At 41.4% G+C, this 20936-nt stretch overlaps 1 protein-coding gene across 1 annotated transcript in view; it reads right to left on the bottom strand.

Annotated features, from left to right (window-relative positions):
- ATG2B (autophagy related 2B) overlaps positions 1–20936 on the bottom strand; it is a 1105913-nt gene that overhangs the window by 573769 nt on the left and 511208 nt on the right. The window contains exon 20 of the mRNA XM_078660122.1: positions 4098–4270. Within this exon, the coding sequence (XP_078516248.1) occupies positions 4098–4270 (173 nt within the window). The remainder of the gene's footprint in view (positions 1–4097; positions 4271–20936) is intronic.

The following is a 20936-nucleotide window of genomic DNA, read 5'->3' on the forward strand; positions in this document are numbered from 1 at the left end:
ATAAGTGGTCGCCACCCCTCGTCTTTCTTCTTCACTAAGAAAATTGTACTCACATAAAACTTTCCTTCTTTGTGTACTGCACTAATGGCACTCTTTAACTACGTTTCTCTAACCTCTAAAGGTACCTACTCTATTGGCTCCTTTTATTGAGTAGGATTTCATAAGAACTCTGGTTGTAATTTGCACCCTTGCAAAGTCTCTAAAGCCTATGAGTTATTCGCAATTTTTCACAGTTCTTGCAGAAAATCATTATGCTACCCTCCATCTTTCCATGGAAAGAACCAATAACAGACCCCATATCCACTTTGTGATCTGCTGGACATCCATCCTTTTCTTTTGTTTTTGCCCTACTGTCACCTTAGAGGGAAAAATCATGTGCTATTTGAAGCCCTCGCTATAAGTGTCTGCCCTGATTCTGATAATAAGCCTCTGTAATCCTCAGCCGATAGAAAGTTTCTTGTGTTCCAGCCCTTCCAAAAAACACCTCCTTCAGGTAAGATTCTCATCTAGCTTTTCTTCATCTAAAGCAGTAAAAGTATACACATGCTCATTGAAACTCTTAACAAGACCTTCTTCAAAGAGAATATTCTTCACTTCAAAACTTGTTACTTTGTTTGTGTTATCTCCCAGCTTGGTGCCTATTTCCAGCAAAATTGCCTTACGCCTCTCCTTTTCTTGAATCTCTTCCTAACTTAAACAGAAATGTTATTAATTCTGGAACTACATTGGGAGTTGTACAAACCTTTTCATCTATCACCGGTCTTGAGCATTCAGACTTCATCACTCATCAGCTTTCTTCTCTGGATATTATTGTTATACTCTTTTTAGTATATTCCAGAAAATTATCCATCTCTCACATCTTGGTACTATGTGGATGTCTTATTCTATTGGGGTTAAACATCCCCTCAACTTTAGCATCCATCAAAATACCTTTTTTGCTAATCTTTGACCTCATCTTTAAACCCATCCGCTGTACATCCATCACTGTGTAGGTCTAAACTTACTCATCAAGATCTGCACTCAACCCTTCTCCCCATGAAGATGAGCAAACTCCATCTCTTCCAAAGAATAAACCTATTATCCTTTTGTGTCGCTCAGTACATCTCCCTCATGTGTTCCACTACAGACACCTTTATTTAAATTAATGAGCAAAACATCTTCTCCTTCTCTTTATATATGTGTAGCTGCTTCTTTTTCACATTCTACCAAGTGCTTTCTGTTCCTTAGGGAATTTGTATTTGCCTTTTAATTGCCTTATCTCTTCTTCTGACTTGTTCTACGATTCTTCCTCTTTAATTACTCTTTCTTTCCTCTTAGATGATACCTTCTGAACCCCCCTGCTCAAAGAATCTCATTATTTAACTGCTGATAATAAACTCTCCATTGTCAGCCATATTTCCTAACATGAACAAAAAGCTGGTACAAACAATAAAAAACAGCTGATTAAGTCACCACAGCTGCAATGCTCAGCTGTTGTTAGCCTGTCAACTATTGTTAACGTCAGTACGATGTCATGCACGCAACACTCACAATTAACACAAATCCTATCTAAACATGGCGTCACAACCTACCTAGACCTCTAGCAGAGGATCTCTCTCTCTCTCTCTCTCTCTCTCTATCTATCTATAGATAGAGAGAGATCTCTGCTAGAGGGCGAGGTAGGTTGTGACACGATGTTTTGATAGGGTTAGTGTCAATTGTGAGCACTGCGTGTATGTGTATATATATATATATATATATATATATATATATATATATATAATGCAAGCAGATTGCAGCTCTCCATTGTTAACCACCCAAGCAGCAGCCGCACTCCCAAGCCTCACGTACACAAAGACATTCTCCCTCACATCTGATGAGTTAAACAGAAAGGCGCTATTTAAACTAATGCTAAATGTCTCATTTATCCACTGTTAGCACTATATATGTTCCCATATTTGTAATAGGTTATGCCAGAACTCCTCTATTTAATTGTAATCATTTAAAACAACTCCACACATGCCAAAACGTGCTTAACGGTTAAAAACTACCCATTTTACTAATAAAGCACTCCCATAAATTGGAAACACCGCTAATCCTACTAGTTCTAAACTTCCATGAACACTAAAAGATTACATATAGACATGCAAAACATATACTCTGCTCTTAAAAATCCATAGCTTTGTCTACTTTATTAAAGGTAATTAAAAAAGGGAATACTTATCTTACTAAGGAGAAGCATACAAAAGAAGAGTAATGCTAGAGGGTCAATATTATATGGCCTGAAAGAGACATTATATTTCAAGCGTTTCTATTCTTTGATTGTGATGTTCCATATAGGAGAGCTGGAGTGGCATTAAAAGAGATTAATTAATTATGCTTATCTCTGACCAGGCTATACAATTCTAGGCAGCTGAGAAGTTTGCATGTGGAAGGCTCCTCAGCTGAATTACTTGTATCTAGCTGGCTGGATGTTCAGTCATTCAGGGAAGGTAAGTTAAACTGTTTGGTCAGCTTGTGAAGATGACAAACCTTGGTGAAGGAGTCTTGTGCCATTCCAAGAAATGTCCCATATGAGTTGGGATGATACTTTTATCATTAGAGAGTTCAAGGCTTACACAGTAGAGTGATGCAATTGAACACAGCAATCAACACATGATGCAGGGCACATGGTTTTATGCACTTTGGAGTTGTGCTGATAGTCCCGTGCAGATACCACAGCAGATGTCCAGATGTGAGAATAGGACTGTGAGGAGACATGAATCCTGTGAGGATCGAGGTTATAAAATGAGAACCACTCATTTGTTTAAGGGGGAACAACTATGACGGATAATGTATTCACTAGTTGTTTTAACTTCTGCCCACATTAGCCACAGATTTCACACTTTCAGTACAGGTAACCGAAGAACAGCAGCCAACTGAATGAACAAAAACAGCATCCACAGAGACCAATGGCAGAATCTCTGGTTTGGGTTCATACACCACAGGTAAAACTGGAGTGTCCATCTGTGACAAGCAAGTCTGCCTTGCTCTCTCTTCCTGTGCTCTTTGTGCAATCTTGGTATAGCTAAGTATCATTCTAGGACATGTGATGGCAAACGTGGCATTGATGAGACAAGAGAAGCCACATATATGTTGAAGAGGCTCCATCATTATGCTGATGCTTGTAGGACTCGGAAATAGTGAAGACTTCAGAGATGAGAGCCAAATTTGGCCAGGTAGAGCCCTTTCTCAAGAAATCACAAGTAGCCATTTAGGTGAGAAACATGTTGAGCTCAAAAGTGTAACAGGCCGCAGGAGGTATAAATCGGACCTTCAACTCTAGATTAAAGGATTTATGCAAAGGTATACCTGAAATTACTGGATTGTGGATGAGAGGAGCAACTGAGTCTTGACCTTCATCATGCAAGGAAGGGCAGAGATCTGAAATTGGTTAGCATGTCTGGATCTATGCCTAGTTTTCTTCAGAGTGGCGTTATTACGGTTGAAAAGTTTCCAATGAGGTTGAGGTATTCATGAATAACATGACAAGTAAGATTCTGTCAATTCGTTGCATGAGCTTACCTTTCAGCTCTGGGAGAATTTTTTCTACCCCATTTTGGTTCTGAGAAATGTCTCAGAGCGATAATTCTGGAAACCATTTTATGGCTTTGGAGCTGCAACTTTGGCAGTTGCTTTAGCCAATTTGAACTTGTAGGGTATTCAAGAGGCCAATAATTTCAGTGCGGCATGAAATCCCTTTTCTTCATTGTGGCCTTTGTGTTGCAAGAGGGCAACTGCTTTATCTTCTGAGACCCTGCCAAATGGTCTATTGACTACTTTATAGCATTTTCAGTACGTCTTCCAGATGTTTTTCCTGAAAAGTCTCTATTTTATGGTGATTTAGACCAAGAAGTGTGGGGAAAGGTCCTGAATTGGCAGCTGTACATTTTCCTTATGACTGGAGTAATATTTTTACAAAATGACAAGTCAATGTTTTAAGATAAAAAAGAGCAAAATTAAAAAAATTCAGAGGTGCACTGAAAGGTTTGTACAAATGCAATATCGGAAGTGCATAGAAACGGCACGCCCTAGCAACCCAGTTTCATAGCACATTAGAAAGACAAATGTACACTCACCTTTACATCTGTGCACAAGGACATAAAGCCATGATTTACATGCAGAAGAACTGAAAGAAAACTTTGGGCATGCTTATTCTGAGCCTCCATTTTCTTCTTTCTACGGGATCGATAGTTTGGATCAAGTGTGGAACCAAACTGGAATGATTCTTCTTCAGATCCACTCTCCTCGTCTGTAAAGAAACAAGGTGCATGCAGGTTAAACTACAATGGCCTTAAAACAAAAAGAGCATTGATGCTATTACCCATCTTTTACATCCCCATCATAAAGGACCATGTCTTTTAAGAATAATTCAAAACAAGGTGAGCAATCACTCTGAAACAGTGATAAACCTAAAAGATTACTCAGTCTGCTCCAAACGAGAGACAGAAGACAGACAGTCTTAATTAACTGTAAAAAAAAGACAACAAAGTTAAAGGGGAAGTCTTGGTGACAGATTTGGAAAGATAGTTCACACTGGAACACATAGATTAGTAGAAAAAAGGGAAAAAGAGAGCAATAGAGAATGAATGAAAACAAGAATATGTTTGTGTCTCTGAGGTTTCTGCTTGGTGTGCTATATCATACCCCTATCAGGTGGCGCTCTTATACGTGTTGATCTGGGTGGCGCCAACCTGTCCAGCAATGAGTATACTTGTCAGTACATATGCACTATGTACTACAGATATAATCTTGATTGTGTAATCAGATCAGTCACAGTGCCTCCATCCTGATTTTAGTTTAGAAATCCATCAATCATGTAGCCACCTAAACAAATAATCGTGTATGAAACTGAGTAGACAGCACTGGAAACTTTATTCACAAACCTCTGTAGTAGCAAGGCAAATATAACTGAGAAAAAATTGCAGTTAAGTGCAACCCATTAATACACGGAATGCGAAAACTAGAGCATTGTATCTCATCATCTTAGCTCCAGTGGAGCACATTCATGCAAGTGAGATAACCTGCTGCCTTTTGTGTTGTGGGAAAGATCATTTCTTCCCTCCATTGTGATATAAGCTCAGAAATACTCTACACCTACTCTTGGGTGGTAGCTCAATACTAGGTGAGGTGGCAAATCTGTTCTACTAGCAGATGCAAGGTTGATTCCCCATGTTCCTTTTAGTTTCACTTAAACGTTGCTCAGCATTTAACATAAATAATGCTGGATACATTTACATATGACCTGCTCCAACGGCTGTATGCCAATGTCTATGGGGAAAAAGACAGTGTTTCACCTGATATGAACTAAGGTCCCTATCAGGTGTCCAGTAACTAGCCTATGAAGTTGGTAGCCCTTAGTGGAGAATCGCTGCCTGTAACCCAGTTGGCAGAACCAGCAAATTCTTGACGCCTTCTGTATCTCAAAAGGAATAACAAGGGCAGCTGCTTGACTCTGGGATTATCTAGAAACCTGCCACCAGTGGCTAAACAAGAGCTTTGGTCATCTTAGATCCAAAGATATTCTGAAGTGTCTCTATCCCTCCCACAAAGGAAGATGTCAGTTTTTTGCCAAACATGTCAGGTTGGACTGGGTTGGCAATGAAGAGCTGTCCTGGTGTCAGCATCTATGAGTGCTGGTACTCCACCTTTGGAGACTAGGTGCCCTACATACTGGAAAGTTACATTCACTGTTGGGATGAAAATGCCCCCTGCATTGTGTACAGGTGTGTTCCCCTGCTCTGAGTGCTCCACTGTATGTTATGTTACACTTTCTTATATGTGTATATAAACAAACAATGGTTCGACAACTGTCCAACAAGATCCCATCAAAAAAGTGAGAGCGTTTAGTAAATTCACGCTAGGGAGCTAAATGCATAGGGAATTTATACAATATTCATTTATTTGTAATTTTAGTATTTCGTAGAAAAAAGTTTCAGGTGCTCACATAAGTGACAGTGTGCAGGACGTGACATAAGTGACCAAAGTGAAACAAGACATCACATAACAACAAGGTAGGTCCACATAAATATATACAATAAAACAGGGGAAATTTTCTTGTATGAGTCGACGACGTTTCGATCTATATGAATCTAGATCATCATCAGGACGGGAAGGAGCTTCCTGAAATCAGAGTTTTTTCTGACTTGTAATCATGTTACGTAAGGTACTTCATGAATATTTATATTAACTGCCGGAATTTTTGCACCAATCAATTGAAGACTGCCCTGTTTTTTCACTGTATTCGTACGGGAGCAGCTCGATTTCTCAGTTGTAACTTGCTTGTTCAAGTGGAAATCTAAAGCTGTAGCGGGGTGTGTATCACTTACAACGCAACTTTTACGTCGCAATGCTGTTACAACGCAGCTATTACAACGCAGGATCCATTACATCGGATGCCATTACAACGCATGGCATTACATAGCAGATGGTATTACAACGCATACCATTACATCGTAAGTATTGGTAAGTATATAATTTTTATTTATTTTATTTAATATTATATAATTGATTTAATTATTATTCATTATAAATATAAATAAATAAAAATATTTATTTATGTTTTTAAATATTATAAATTAAATTTATTAATTTAAGTAATTTTTTAAATAAGTATGATTATAGGAGTATATGTTTTGGGGTACTGAGGTATATGTTTTGGGGTGTTTGGTTATTTTTAGGTTTTAGGGCAGGGTTTGGGTTTTGGGGTACAGGGGTGTTTTTAGGTTTCAGGGTAGGGTTTGGGTTTTGGGGTACAGGGGTGTTTTTAGGTTTCAGGGTAGGGTTTGGGTTTTGGGGTACAGGGGTGTTTTAGGTTTCAGGGTAGGGTTTGGGTTTTGGGGTACAGGGGTGTTTTTAGGTTTCAGGGTAGGGTTTGGGTTTTGGGGTACAGGGGTGTTTTTAGGTTTCAGGGTAGGGTTTGGGTTTTGGGGTACAGGGGTGTTTTTAGGTTTCAGGGTAGGGTGTGGGTTTTGGGGTACAAGGGTGTTTTTAGGTTTCAGGGTAGGGTTTGAGTTTTGGGGTACAGGGGTGTTTTTAGGTGTCAGGGTAGGGTTTGGGTTTTGGGGTACAGGGGTGTTTTTAGGTTTCAGGGTAGGGTTTGGGTTTTGGGGTACAGGGGTGTTTTTAGGTTTCAGGGTAGGGTTTGGGTTTTGGGGTACAGGGGTGTTTTAGGTTTCAGGGTAGGGTTTGGGTTTTGGGGTACAGGGGTGTTTTTAGGTTTCAGGGTAGGGTTTGGGTTTTGGGGTACAGGGGTGTTTTTAGGTTTCAGGGTAGGGTTTGGGTTTTGGGGTACAGGGGTGTTTTTAGGTTTCAGGGCAGGGTTTGGGTTTTGGGGTACAGGGGTGTTTTTAGGTTAAATTAAATTAATTATATTATATTAATTACATTTCTTAATTAAAATAATTAAATTAAATACATTATTTTAAATAATTTAATTTAATTACAATCAAAAATATATTTAAATTACATTAATTTAATTATATTAATTAAATAAAATTAATTACAATTTTTATTAAAATTAATTTAAATAAATAGATTTAAATTTATTAAATAAAATTAATTACTATTTTAAAATGTATTTTAATTAAATTTATTAAATTAAATTAATTAAATTAACTTAATTACACTTTTTTTTAAAAAGGTATACTTACCTATACTTACGATGTAATGCCATGCGTTGTAATAGCATCTGCTATGTAATGCCATGCGTTGTAATGGCATCCGATGTAATGGATCCTGCGTTGTAAAAATTCCGATGTAACGGAATGCGTTGTTATAAACCGCGTTGTAGTGACACCAATCCCTGTAGCGGAGCCATAGTCCTCCGAGTACTAATCTCCCTTGGTGGGGGCAGCGCTTGGGGGTCTCAATCCAGAGGCGTATCGCGTCCGATGTACGCGACGCCGGGATGTTTATATACACTTGTTAACCCCAGGTTCAATTTATGGGGTACCCTTGTTCTTAGAACTACACTTTCTTATATAGCGCGCAGCTGCCCCAGCAAAGGGGCGTCCCGGCGCTTAATCAGAGGAGAGGAGGCATGCGCAGCCAATATAAAAGAACATTACACAACCGGCTACTGACAAAATAGGTGAGTCTTGATGGCCTTTCTAAAAGCCAAAAGGTCATTTAAACTCCGGATCTGCAATGGTAAGGCGTTCCAGAGTTTTGCAGCCAGATAGCGGAAAGAACGCCCTCCCATCCGAGCTAACTTTACTCGAGGAATCACAGCCAGACACTGTCCCACCGATCTAAGAGCTCTACGGGGGGAGTACCTTGTCATCAAGGGGCAGAGCATAGGGGGTGAGTCCATTTTCAGAATTTTAAAAGCAAGACACAACGTCTTGAAATGGACTCTCTTATCAATAGGAAGCCAGTGTAGCTTTGAGAGCGTGTTAGTCACTGATTTGAACCGGGGAAGTCCAGTCAAGGCACGTGCCGCTGCGTTCTGGACGCGTTGTAAACGAACCTTCTCCGTCTGGTTAGCTCCCAGAAACAGAGAGCTTGCGTAATCCAATCGTGAAAGGATTGTAGACTGCACCACAAGCTGACGCGTAGGAGGGTCAAAAATTTTTAGTATTGGCCTCAAATTCCGCAAGATTCCAAAACACGTGGCTGCAACTTTCTTTGTGTGGGCAACAAAACTTAATGAGGAGTCAAACCAGACTTCTAGGTTTTTAACTTCGTTTTTAGGTTCTGGAGGGTTGCCAAGAATGTCTGGCCACCATTCCTCACCCCATGCTTCAGCATTTTTGCCGACTACCAGCACCTCCGTCTTGTCAGCATTAAGCTGAAGATAATTAGCCGTCATCCATGCTGTAACTGCAGTAAGGCCCTGCTTAAAGTTGTGCGCTTTTGCCCCAGCTTCGCATCTGTTATCCTGATTTGTGATGTTGGTCATAGCGTCACACTGATCTAGTGTGTGGCCAAAGACCTTTGCCTATCCCTTGAGATGAGTGAGGTTCTGGTCCTGTCCTGTCCTGTGACCTAGAGGGGTGCACCACGAATGCCCTCATTGTACAGACCATGAACTACTGTCCCAGCCATGGCTTTGGCACATAGAGCAGTGGTAGCAGTGCACAACAGTGTTTTATGAATCCAGAGTTTGTTTTATCTGTGTCAATGGAGCGGAGGCCTACTGGCCCACTTATGTAACGTTTTGCTTCTATGTGCTTACACTAGAGCTAACATCCCAATTGTGTGTGCGTGTTCTGTGTATGTGGCCTGCCTTCTATATGTGTGCATGACCCAGAAGAACGGAGGCCTGAAAGATCCATTCTGAATCCCCAAACTTCAATTGAATCACAAGATGGAGGTGATGTTGTTTTCCAAGACAGTAGAAGTATATTTCTCACATTCCTGAAGGTGGAAGAAGGATACCCAGACCCTGATGTGAGGGAAAGGTGAAAAGGCTCTTTTAGAAAATCAATTAGCTTTTTACAGAGCAAGGAGCGGCCACCCTGAGGCACATCATTTAGCAGATGGTGGGGGTTAGGTATGAGGCCCAGCTTTTGATCATAGCTTACAGCACAGCTTTCCAAACTTTTCATGCTGGGGACACACTTTTTGGAGATGCATCATTTTGGGACACAGTAAGGCAGTGTAGCGAGCCCGAAACACCTAAGGGGAGTTCGGGGGCTCGCGCTCTCTCTCTCTCTCTCTCTCTCTCTCTCCCTCCCTCTGCCGGTCTCTCTCCCTCCCTCTGCCGGTCTCCCTCCCTCTGCCGGTCTCTCTCACTCCCTCTGCCGGTCTCTCTCCCTCCCTCTGCCGGTCTCTCTCCATCCCTCTGCCGGTCTCTCTCCCTCCCTCTGCCTGTTTCTCTCCCTCCCTCTGCCTGTTTCTCTCCCTCCCTCTGCCTGTCTCTCTCCCTCCCTCTGCCTGTCTCTCTCCCTCCCTCTGTCTGTCTCTCTCCCTCCCGCTGCCTGTCTCTCTCCCTCCCGCTGCCTGTCTCTCTCCCTCCCGCTGCCTGTCTCTCTCCCTCCCTCTGCCTGTCTCTCTCCCTCCCTCTGCCTTTCTCTCTCCCTCCCTCTGCCTGTCTGTCTCTCCCTCTGCCTGTCTCTCTCCCTCTGCCTGTCTCTCTCCCTCTGCCTGTCTCTCTCTCTCTCTCCCTCCCTCTGCCTGTCTCTCTCTCTCCCTCTGCCTGCCTGTCTCTCTCTCTCTCCCTCCCTCCCTCTGTCTGTCTCTCTCTCTCTCTCCCGCCCTCTGCCTGTGTCTCTCTCTCTCTCTCTCCCTCCCTCTGCCTGTGACTCTCTCTCTCCCTCCCTCTGCCTGTCTGTCTCTCTCTCTCCCTCCCTCCCACTGCCTGTCTGTCTCTCTCTCTCCCTCCCTCTGCCTGTCTGTCTCTCTCTCTCCCTCCCTCTGCCTGTCTGTCTCTCTCTCTCTCCCTCCCTCTGCCTGTCTGTCTTCCTCCCTCCCTCTGCCTGTCTCCCCGTCTCCCTCCCTCTGTCACCTCAACCCAGCTTACAGGGCACACACACAGCCGCACCCGAGTACTTCGCAGGTCTTTAAAAGACAATCTACTTCTTAATGGGGCTTTGCTGTGAATCGCCGGCCCCCATAGAGCAGAGTGTCTCGGAGTTCGCGCTGCTGCGTCAGACTCCGAGACACTCTTTCAAAGGAATGCCTCTTAATTAGCAATAAGTGCCCTTAATACCGGTGGTGTCATCCCGCGACACACCCACCACTTGCAGGTGACACAGAACTGTGTCGGGACACACAGTTTGGAAAGCTCTGGCTTACAGTGTGGCTGATGACAGACAGGTGCGGAAAAATGACACCTCTGTGTGCCCCAATTGTAGGTACGCAAGCAAGATGAGCCTTACAGACAGTAAGGACAACTTCTAAGCCCTCTGATGGGCACCTTGGTGCGTAAGATCAATAAAGTTTTGGACTAAAAAGTTGAACGTAAACTTATGGTAAGTTTATTTCAGCAATCCTTGTACATAATAGTAGTCATTTGATCACGAATTCAAAACATCATCGTCATATTATGGTCATATGATCCAATGAATATAAGTGTTTGCGTTTCTTTTAAAGTTATACATTCAAAGCTGTCCCCGATGCATTTCGTGCTGAGATGCACTTCTTCAGGGGGAATCTGAAAGGTAAAAGGAAACCACATGTAGGGCGCTGATACAGGAGTCCTAGACACACAATGTGTACAACGAAACTAAACAATGGTGAGTAAAGGCGATGCCAAAGTATATTTTAGGCGAGAGGGTGAAAAAACAGTGTGGTTTCATCCGTGGTTAATGGAAAAAGAGCGTGACTAAAGGCCGTTTCAAACGTGAAAGTAACATGCCTGTGTGTTAAAAGATAGTGTCCAAGTTAAGCATTAAACAGCCAAAAAGTAAACCACCAAAGGAATCGAAAAATAAGAATATATAGATTAATCGGCAGAAACACTGTGCAAAATTAAAGTATCTCAAAGTAGAGCACCCGAAATATCAACGTGTGGGATTGTAAAAGCAACGGTGCGTTGGGCATAGGATGCTGCTTTACCGAACTAAGAACGTGAAAAAGCAAAGCTCTTACCGAATATACAAAAGGTTAGACCCATTCCGCAAAGTAATCCAAGTGAGTACCGAGCTCAAATTCGAGAACCCGGAAGACGCCACGCATGCGCGTTGGATGGAGTTAAGAGCGCATGGAGACGAAACAGTGAAAACAGACTTAGCTCGCAACGCGAGTGAAAAGAAAAGAAAAGAAACGAAGGTCTACAATTCAGCAATAAATTAGGGGTGAATATAAGGATCAAATAATAATATAAATCAATAAATTAGCAAACTAAGTGAAGCACAAAGGAGAGGCCTGTGCAGAAGAGAGTGAAATAATAAAGGTACAGGAAACGGTGTAGGTAAAAGAGTGACATGTATCAGAGACAGTACACAGATGAATATAATGAGAAAAACAGGATGATGCAAAGAACAGAGGGAGGGTCACAGAAAAAAATTAATTACTAACACATCCTGGTGTATGCAAGACAAATATACATAAAAGGCAAATGTACATAAAGGTTATCAATCAAATGAGCATGTCAATTTGCAAATAGAACGAATACAATATCGGAATAATATATGTTTAAAGGTAACAACTGTATTCCAATCTGTCATTGAGTCCTTTTGGGTGCATCGCTAGAAGACGGTGTATCCAATATAATTCACGACGTAGCAGATTTTTATTATTGTCTATGTGGGAATGTTTGTCCACTACTTCCAAAACAAGGAAGCGAATTTGGCTCGGATTGTGTCCATGTTGCACAAAATGGGCTGCTACACAAGATTTGAGGTTTTTAGTACGTATGTTGCTACGGTGCTCCGTCAATCTTATTTTGATTTTCCTTTCAGTTTTACCTACATAAGGTAGGCCACACGGGCATTTCAGCATGTATATGACGTTAGTCGAGTCACAGGTGGCATTGACTTTCAGATGAATAGGCGTCCCTTGGGTAGGGTGTGATAGACAATTTCCTGAAATGATACTACTGCAATGGCCACAATTGTGGCATGGTATAGTGCCTTTGTAGGTTGTTTGTTTTTGAGTTGGAAATTGCTTAAGCATGGACGCAATATTTTTAGAGCGTTGGTGTGCAAAAATTGGAGGTTGGTCAAATATCTTGTTAAAGTCCGTTTCAAGTTGTAGCATTTGCCAGTGCCTGCGAATGGATTGTTTGATCTTTGAGGATTGTGTCGAATATTTTGAGACAAATACAACTCGGGTGTCTGATTCTGTAAGTTGTTCTCTGGGTTTTAATAGCTCTTGTCTGGATTTATTCAAGACTCTGGTTCTGGCTGTTTCTGTAACTTCCTCTGGGTATCCCCGTTGTTTGAATTTAGTAATAATGGTGGAACTGTTATGATCAAAATTTTCAGGAGTAGATGCAATTCTTTTGGCCCGCAAAAGTTGCGAGTATGGCAGGTGTCGTTTTAAGCTGGGTTGGTGGAAACTCTTGTAATGCAAGTAGTTATTCCGGTCGGTGGCTTTTGTATAGATTGAAGTGACAAATTGGTTGTTGGTTAATGTGATTTGTACATCCAGAAAAGATATGGATTTTGAATCAAAACTGTAAGTAAATTGAATACGATCATCTACATGATTGAGATAATTGATGGCTTGGTGAAGTTGGTTCTCATTGCCTGTCCACACTAGAAAAATGTCATCAATATAACGGTAATAGGCATGTATGTGTGGTTGCCACAATTGGTGACTCAATATGTATTTGGTCTCAAACGAGTACATGAATAGGTTAGCATATGCAGGAGCCGCACAGTTGCCCATGGCGACTCCTGATAACTGTTGGTAGAATTTGCCAGTTGATGCTTTAAAATAGCTGTGATGCAAAGTATACTGCATGAGTTCCATGATGAAAACTTGTAAGTCCATAGGTTTTTCACTATGTACCAAGGCAGTTTCTAATGCTTCCAATCCCAAATTGTGAGGTATCGACGTATATAAAGAGTTAACATCAATAGTACATAAGATCACAGGTTGATTGGGTTGTATATTGATGTTTTGAAGCTTAATTAGAAAGTCTGTGGTATCCTGTATGTAAGTAGACATGTTTGTCACAGATTTTTGCAAATGTTTATCGATATACTTGCCGGTTGGTTCGTGGATGGAATCACATGTGCTCACTATCGGTCTGAAAGGTGGCTTGGTGGTATGCTTATGAATTTTGGGTACAAGGTAAATGTATGGTATCTGAGGGTAATCTTTGACTAGAAATCTTTTGTCTTTTTCGGTGATGGTTCCAGATAAGACAGCTTTAGTGACGATGGTAATCAGAACCTGCTTGTATTCATAGGTAGGATCAGTATCCAGAAGCAAATATAGATCAGGATTATTCAGATGTTTGTCTAAATGAAGATTGTAGTAGCTGGTGTCTAAGGCTACTAGTGCTCCTCCTTTGTCTGCCTTGCAAATTTTTATGTTGCTGTTAGAAGAGAGTTGTCTTAGTGCTTGAAATTCGTTAGTTGGTAAATTGGAACGGTGTTTGGAGGACGTTTTAAAGATAGTGTGAATGTCTTGTTGTACAGCTATTTCAAATGTGTCCAACACTTTGTGACTCGTAGGTGGGATAAAGGAACTCTTTGGTCTTAATCCCATTAGGGTACTTTGGTCTTGAGTAGTTTGTGGCGGACATACATTAGTGAAGAAATGTCTTAAACGCAAAGTTCTCATGAACTTGTAAAAAGAGATGGTAGTGTCAAGTTCATTAGTGTGATACGTTGGTACGAAATTCATGCCTTTTTGGAGAGCTTGTTGTTGAATATTAGTTAATGGGATTTGTGAAATATTTATTACTAAATTCTGTGACTCCTGGTGGATTTCGCCGGTGGTAAATCGGTGGGTCCTGCGGGACCTCCTGGGTCTGTGATTGGTGCTTGGCCCTCTTCTAAAAAAGAAGAGGGTGTACCATCTGTACGATTTCTTGAGTCACTTGGTAAACTGGAAGTTGACGGCTGGTCTGGTCTTGTGCGGTCAGGTGCACTGGTCCTTGATCTTGGTTGACCTCTGGTAGGTCCTGTTCTTGACGTGTCCTCGGATGATGAGGTGTCTCCTTCAGTTGATCTGTTGGTTTGTGACACCAGCTACTACAATCTTCATTTAGACAAACATCTGAATAATCCTGATCTATATTTGCTTCTGGATACTGATCCTACCTATGAATACAAGCAGGTTCTGATTACCATCGTCACTAAAGCTGTCTTATCTGGAACCATCACCGAAAAAGACAAAAGATTTCTAGTCAAAGATTACCCTCAGATACCATACATTTACCTTGTACCCAAAATTCATAAGCATACCACCAAGCCACCTTTCAGACCGATAGTGAGCACATGTGATTCCATCCACGAACCAACCGGCAAGTATATCGATAAACATTTGCAAAAATCTGTGACAAACATGTCTACTTACATACAGGATACCACAGACTTTCTAATTAAGCTTCAAAACATCAATATACAACCCAATCAACCTGTGATCTTATGTACTATTGATGTTAACTCTTTATATACGTCGATACCTCACAATTTGGGATTGGAAGCATTAGAAACTGCCTTGGTACATAGTGAAAAACCTATGGACTTACAAGTTTTCATCATGGAACTCATGCAGTATACTTTGCATCACAGCTATTTTAAAGCATCAACTGGCAAATTCTACCAACAGTTATCAGGAGTCGCCATGGGCAACTGTGCGGCTCCTGCATATGCTAACCTATTCATGTACTCGTTTGAGACCAAATACATATTGAGTCACCAATTGTGGCAACCACACATACATGCCTATTACCGTTATATTGATGACATTTTTCTAGTGTGGACAGGCAATGAGAACCAACTTCACCAAGCCATCAATTATCTCAATCATGTAGATGATCGTATTCAATTTACTTACAGTTTTGATTCAAAATCCATATCTTTTCTGGATGTACAAATCACATTAACCAACAACCAATTTGTCACTTCAATCTATACAAAAGCCACCGACCGGAATAACTACTTGCATTACAAGAGTTTCCACCAACCCAGCTTAAAACGACACCTGCCATACTCGCAACTTTTGCGGGCCAAAAGAATTGCATCTACTCCTGAAAATTTTGATCATAACAGTTCCACCATTATTACTAAATTCAAACAACGGGGATACCCAGAGGAAGTTACAGAAACAGCCAGAACCAGAGTCTTGAATAAATCCAGACAAGAGCTATTAAAACCCAGAGAACAACTTACAGAATCAGACACCCGAGTTGTATTTGTCTCAAAATATTCGACACAATCCTCAAAGATCAAACAATCCATTCGCAGGCACTGGCAAATGCTTCAACTTGAAACGGACTTTAACAAGATATTTGACCAACCTCCAATTTTTGCACACCAACGCTCTAAAAATATTGCGTCCATGCTTAAGCAATTTCCAACTCAAAAACAAACAACCTACAAAGGCACTATACCATGCCACAATTGTGGCCATTGCAGTAGTATCATTTCAGGAAATTGTCTATCACACCCTACCCAAGGGACGCCTATTCATCTGAAAGTCAATGCCACCTGTGACTCGACTAACGTCATATACATGCTGAAATGCCCGTGTGGCCTACCTTATGTAGGTAAAACTGAAAGGAAAATCAAAATAAGATTGACGGAGCACCGTAGCAACATACGTACTAAAAACCTCAAATCTTGTGTAGCAGCCCATTTTGTGCAACATGGACACAATCCGAGCCAAATTCGCTTCCTTGTTTTGGAAGTAGTGGACAAACATTCCCACATAGACAATAATAAAAATCTGCTACGTCGTGAATTATATTGGATACACCGTCTTCTAGCGATGCACCCAAAAGGACTCAATGACAGATTGGAATACAGTTGTTACCTTTAAACATATATTATTCCGATATTGTATTCGTTCTATTTGCAAATTGACATGCTCATTTGATTGATAACCTTTATGTACATTTGCCTTTTATGTATATTTGTCTTGCATACACCAGGATGTGTTAGTAATTAATTTTTTTCTGTGACCCTCCCTCTGTTCTTTGCATCATCCTGTTTTTCTCATTATATTCATCTGTGTACTGTCTCTGATACATGTCACTCTTTTACCTACACCGTTTCCTGTACCTTTATTATTTCACTCTCTTCTGCACAGGCCTCTCCTTTGTGCTTCACTTAGTTTGCTAATTTATTGATTTATATTATTATTTGATCCTTATATTCACCCCTAATTTATTGCTGAATTGTAGACCTTCGTTTCTTTTCTTTTCTTTTCACTCGCGTTGCGAGCTAAGTCTGTTTTCACTGTTTCGTCTCCATGCGCTCTTAACTCCATCCAACGCGCATGCGTGGCGTCTTCCGGGTTCTCGAATTTGAGCTCGGTACTCACTTGGATTACTTTGCGGAATGGGTCTAACCTTTTGTATATTCGGTAAGAGCTTTGCTTTTTCACGTTCTTAGTTCGGTAAAGCAGCATCCTATGCCCAACGCACCGTTGCTTTTACAATCCCACACGTTGATATTTCGGGTGCTCTACTTTGAGATACTTTAATTTTGCACAGTGTTTCTGCCGATTAATCTATATATTCTTATTTTTCGATTCCTTTGGTGGTTTACTTTTTGGCTGTTTAATGCTTAACTTGGACACTATCTTTTAACACACAGGCATGTTACTTTCACGTTTGAAACGGCCTTTAGTCACGCTCTTTTTCCATTAACCACGGATGAAACCACACTGTTTTTTCACCCTCTCGCCTAAAATATACTTTGGCATCGCCTTTACTCACCATTGTTTAGTTTCGTTGTACACATTGTGTGTCTAGGACTCCTGTATCAGCGCCCTACATGTGGTTTCCTTTTACCTTTCAGATTCCCCCTGAAGAAGTGCATCTCAGCACGAAATGCATCGGGGACAGCTTTGAATGTATAACTTTAAAAGAAACGCAAACACTTATATTCATTGGATCATATGACCATAATATGACGATGATGTTTTGAATTCGTGATCAAATGACTACTATTATGTACAAGGATTGCTGAAATAAACTTACCATAAGTTTACGTTCAACTTTTTAGTCCAAAACTTTATTGATCTTACGCACCAAGGTGCCCATCAGAGTGCTTAGAAGTTGTCCTTACTGTCTGTAAGGCTCATCTTGCTTTCATATTCGTACACCTTCTGGACCAGGAAGGTGATTTTCTAAGCACCTATAAACCAGATTACTGATCTCACTTAGTGTATACACCAGTTTACCCTGGAGTGCAGCGGTTCTTCACATAGTATTTATTCCAATTGTAGGTACCCCAGATTACAGGCTATCCCGTTGTGGGAGGCATTACTCTACATAAAAGATGTGTCCATAAGAGCAGTCTGGAAAGCACAGTTGAAATGAGAACCACCCAAAACCAGATCCTAAAGTCAGTGATTCTACATCTCTTGTCTGCTTCTTTAAGGCCCAGGATCAGGCAAGCATGGCTGCACTGAGTTCCTGCTGAACCAGCCGTTAAAGGTCCAGCACTTCCCCGAGAAGCTGTCCCTGACCACCAGATTAATAACCTCATCATCAACACATTCGCTGAGAAGGCAGGGATGAACTGCTAACTTCTGCTAAACTTGGAAGAAGAAGTGCAGGTTAACAGAGGACGAGATGGACGTCCTCCCAAGAGGACTGCCCGGTTACAGACTGAGAAACTCATTGGCTGAGAAATTGTGAACTGATAGACTGCGCATTAACAAGAGTACTGTGGTAATTTGCACTTAACCTAAACACACTGGAGAGTGATCTGAGAAGGGAAACTCCTGACTATAAGGGAGGAATGGGGCCAATAGTAGAAAGTGGCACCTTGCTACTCCAGTGCTAGGACACTACATTTTATTGAGTGATTCTCATATACGTAATACTTAGTACTAGTGTGAATTCAAGTATTTTTCTTCTAGACAGAGTCATGTGTTGAAAAGTTGTACTCGGCCCAATTGTGCAGTCATACTAGGCCATACCCTGGTACATCAGAGACAAACAAGCTCCGTGATTGGGGCCCAGTAGCCCCAGCTTGCCCGCTAATTTCCCAAAAGGTGTCTGAGATTTACCCACACATGCCAGCACATATATGTTCATGCAACAGCAGCACCGGTCATTCATCCTATGATCTGATACATTTCCACCACTTGCATTGTCTTTTTCTCCTGGAAATGTTGAGCCTCTCCCTGAGGGCTCCAAGACACTGAACCAAAGACAACTAACTGCCTTAGGACCCCAAGCAAAGGCTTCACACAGTACAAATACAAGTCAACAGAACTGCAATGACACTATGGGTTTACAGAAGTTCAAATACGTATTATTAACATCTTCAAAATCTGCATTACAATCCCGATTAGGGTCCTCTGCTCCGGACCGTGCTGGTATGCAATATAAAGCATGCAGCGTTGTAAGAAAAACAATTCCATCCCCGCACCTCGTACCGATGTTCTCCAACTAAAACTCTCCCTCCTCCCCACCATCTATCAATTTTCATCGCTCATCGACCTCACCTCAAACCTGTTAAGTCTGTGTTTCCCACCCTGCACGGGCAGGGTGGGAAACAGAGTTCTTTGTAGTTTTTGCTAAAAAAGGTAAGTAGAAAGCTCCATTGTTTGGTAAATTCCCTTCCTATTCCTCATGCTATAGAAGCTAGTTTCTCCATAGGGTCCACCACAACCTTTCAAGCCACTTCTGCTCCGACGGGGAGCCACTCTGCCCCTACAGTCCTAAGATAGTTTGTTTTGCTCCTAATCAGTCAGTACAGTGGGACTATGTCTGGAATGGGTGACCCAACAGGACCAAATCCGGGCAGTGGGCTAGGGCGCAGACAGTGATAGCCTCCACTCACACCAGGACCATCGTCCAGAAGGAGCTCAATACTGGACATGACCATAGAATGTGTGGCAGTGTTCCTCAGAAGCTCAAATAAGATTCATATATTAAAACTGCTGTGCATTTATAATGACAACAATCATTAATTGAGTCCAGTCATTATTAAACATGGCTCTATCACGTTACTAATTTGATCTAGGCGTCCCTTCCCCAGACCACTAACGAGGCCCAGGAGAGAAGCATATCCCTACGGTGCCTTACATCTTATTTTGTTTTACTTTTAGGACAAGGGGACAGAGTCCCTGTGTTATAAGGTGATGGCCACAAGGTTGCGATCAAACAATTACAACTCGTGGTTGAGCTCGCAGATCCATTGAGGATTTTCCAAGGTGTGAAAAATACATACATGTTTAGGCTTAATTTCTCAAAAACTACCGCATGGATTAACACAAAATCACAAAAAGCAGACTTTCTGTATCAAGATCTAGCTTTCTGCCAAATGTTGTGTAATTCCATTCAGCCGATTTTGAAGTATCACTGCTCAAACAAAAGACTTTTGGGAGGGACCCTAGCTGTCTAAGCTCCCGTTAAAATCATCAAGCTGAAACTCTCCAAGAAGAAGCTGAGGTGGGTGAAACTTTTTTCTGGGCCGTTTCATGATAATTCATCAAAGAGTTCCTCAATTATTAGCAAACCAAAAAATAAAATGGAAACGTGGTCCTAACTAGAACTACCTTGGTGCGACTGGGAATTTTAAGCACCCCGGCGGGGCCAGGGGCCAGGGATCAATGTATTATTAATTGTAGAGTAGTGGTGGATTTTTGAAAATAATGTTTTTTAGAGAGTTCTGTGGATCCACCGCAACGCTTAGCGCGACACCCATAGAGGCTCAAAGCGGTGCAGAGGATCCACCGTGATGCTTAGCACAACACCCCTGAAATACTGTGGCGAATCCACAAAGCATGTTTTTTTTTTTACAAGGTTGGGTTGGATAAAAGGCAAGACCACAGGCCAGGTCAGGCCCCGTGCCCAACCCCACACCCTACATGGCCAAAAGTTATGTGCAGCAGAGGGTTGAGCACCTTTGGGGTGTTGGGATCAGGGCCTGGCACAGGCTACGTCCTGCAGTCAACCAGACACTGCATATGGCGAAGGGCATTTTAATTTACGTTAAAAAAACACAGAAATTCACTGGGAAAAAAACACAAATGTTAAAGTGATTGTATAGTAGCCTACTTTATAATAAAAAAAAACCTTAGAAATTCATTGAAAATAACAAAAATGCAAGGGATGTTATAGTTAACTGCAAACAGAATGTTTTAAACTAATAAAACCACTGAAATTGACCAGTTATAGTTATCTCAACTATAACTCGTGCCCTTAAGTAACTATGACTCTCGCTCTGGCCATGCTTCGCCTCGCTCTACCCACGCATATTACATCACTCATGACCATTCCAAGAACTTCATTGATAACATACCTAATGACATCTGAAATTACATAATTGATAACACTGTGCATGACAAGGATGAAAATTATAGTTACTCTAGGGCATCAGTTATAGTTA

The sequence above is a fragment of the Lissotriton helveticus genome, chromosome 9 (genome assembly GCF_964261635.1).
Source record: "Lissotriton helveticus chromosome 9, aLisHel1.1, whole genome shotgun sequence".
NCBI lineage: Eukaryota > Metazoa > Chordata > Amphibia > Caudata > Salamandridae > Lissotriton > Lissotriton helveticus.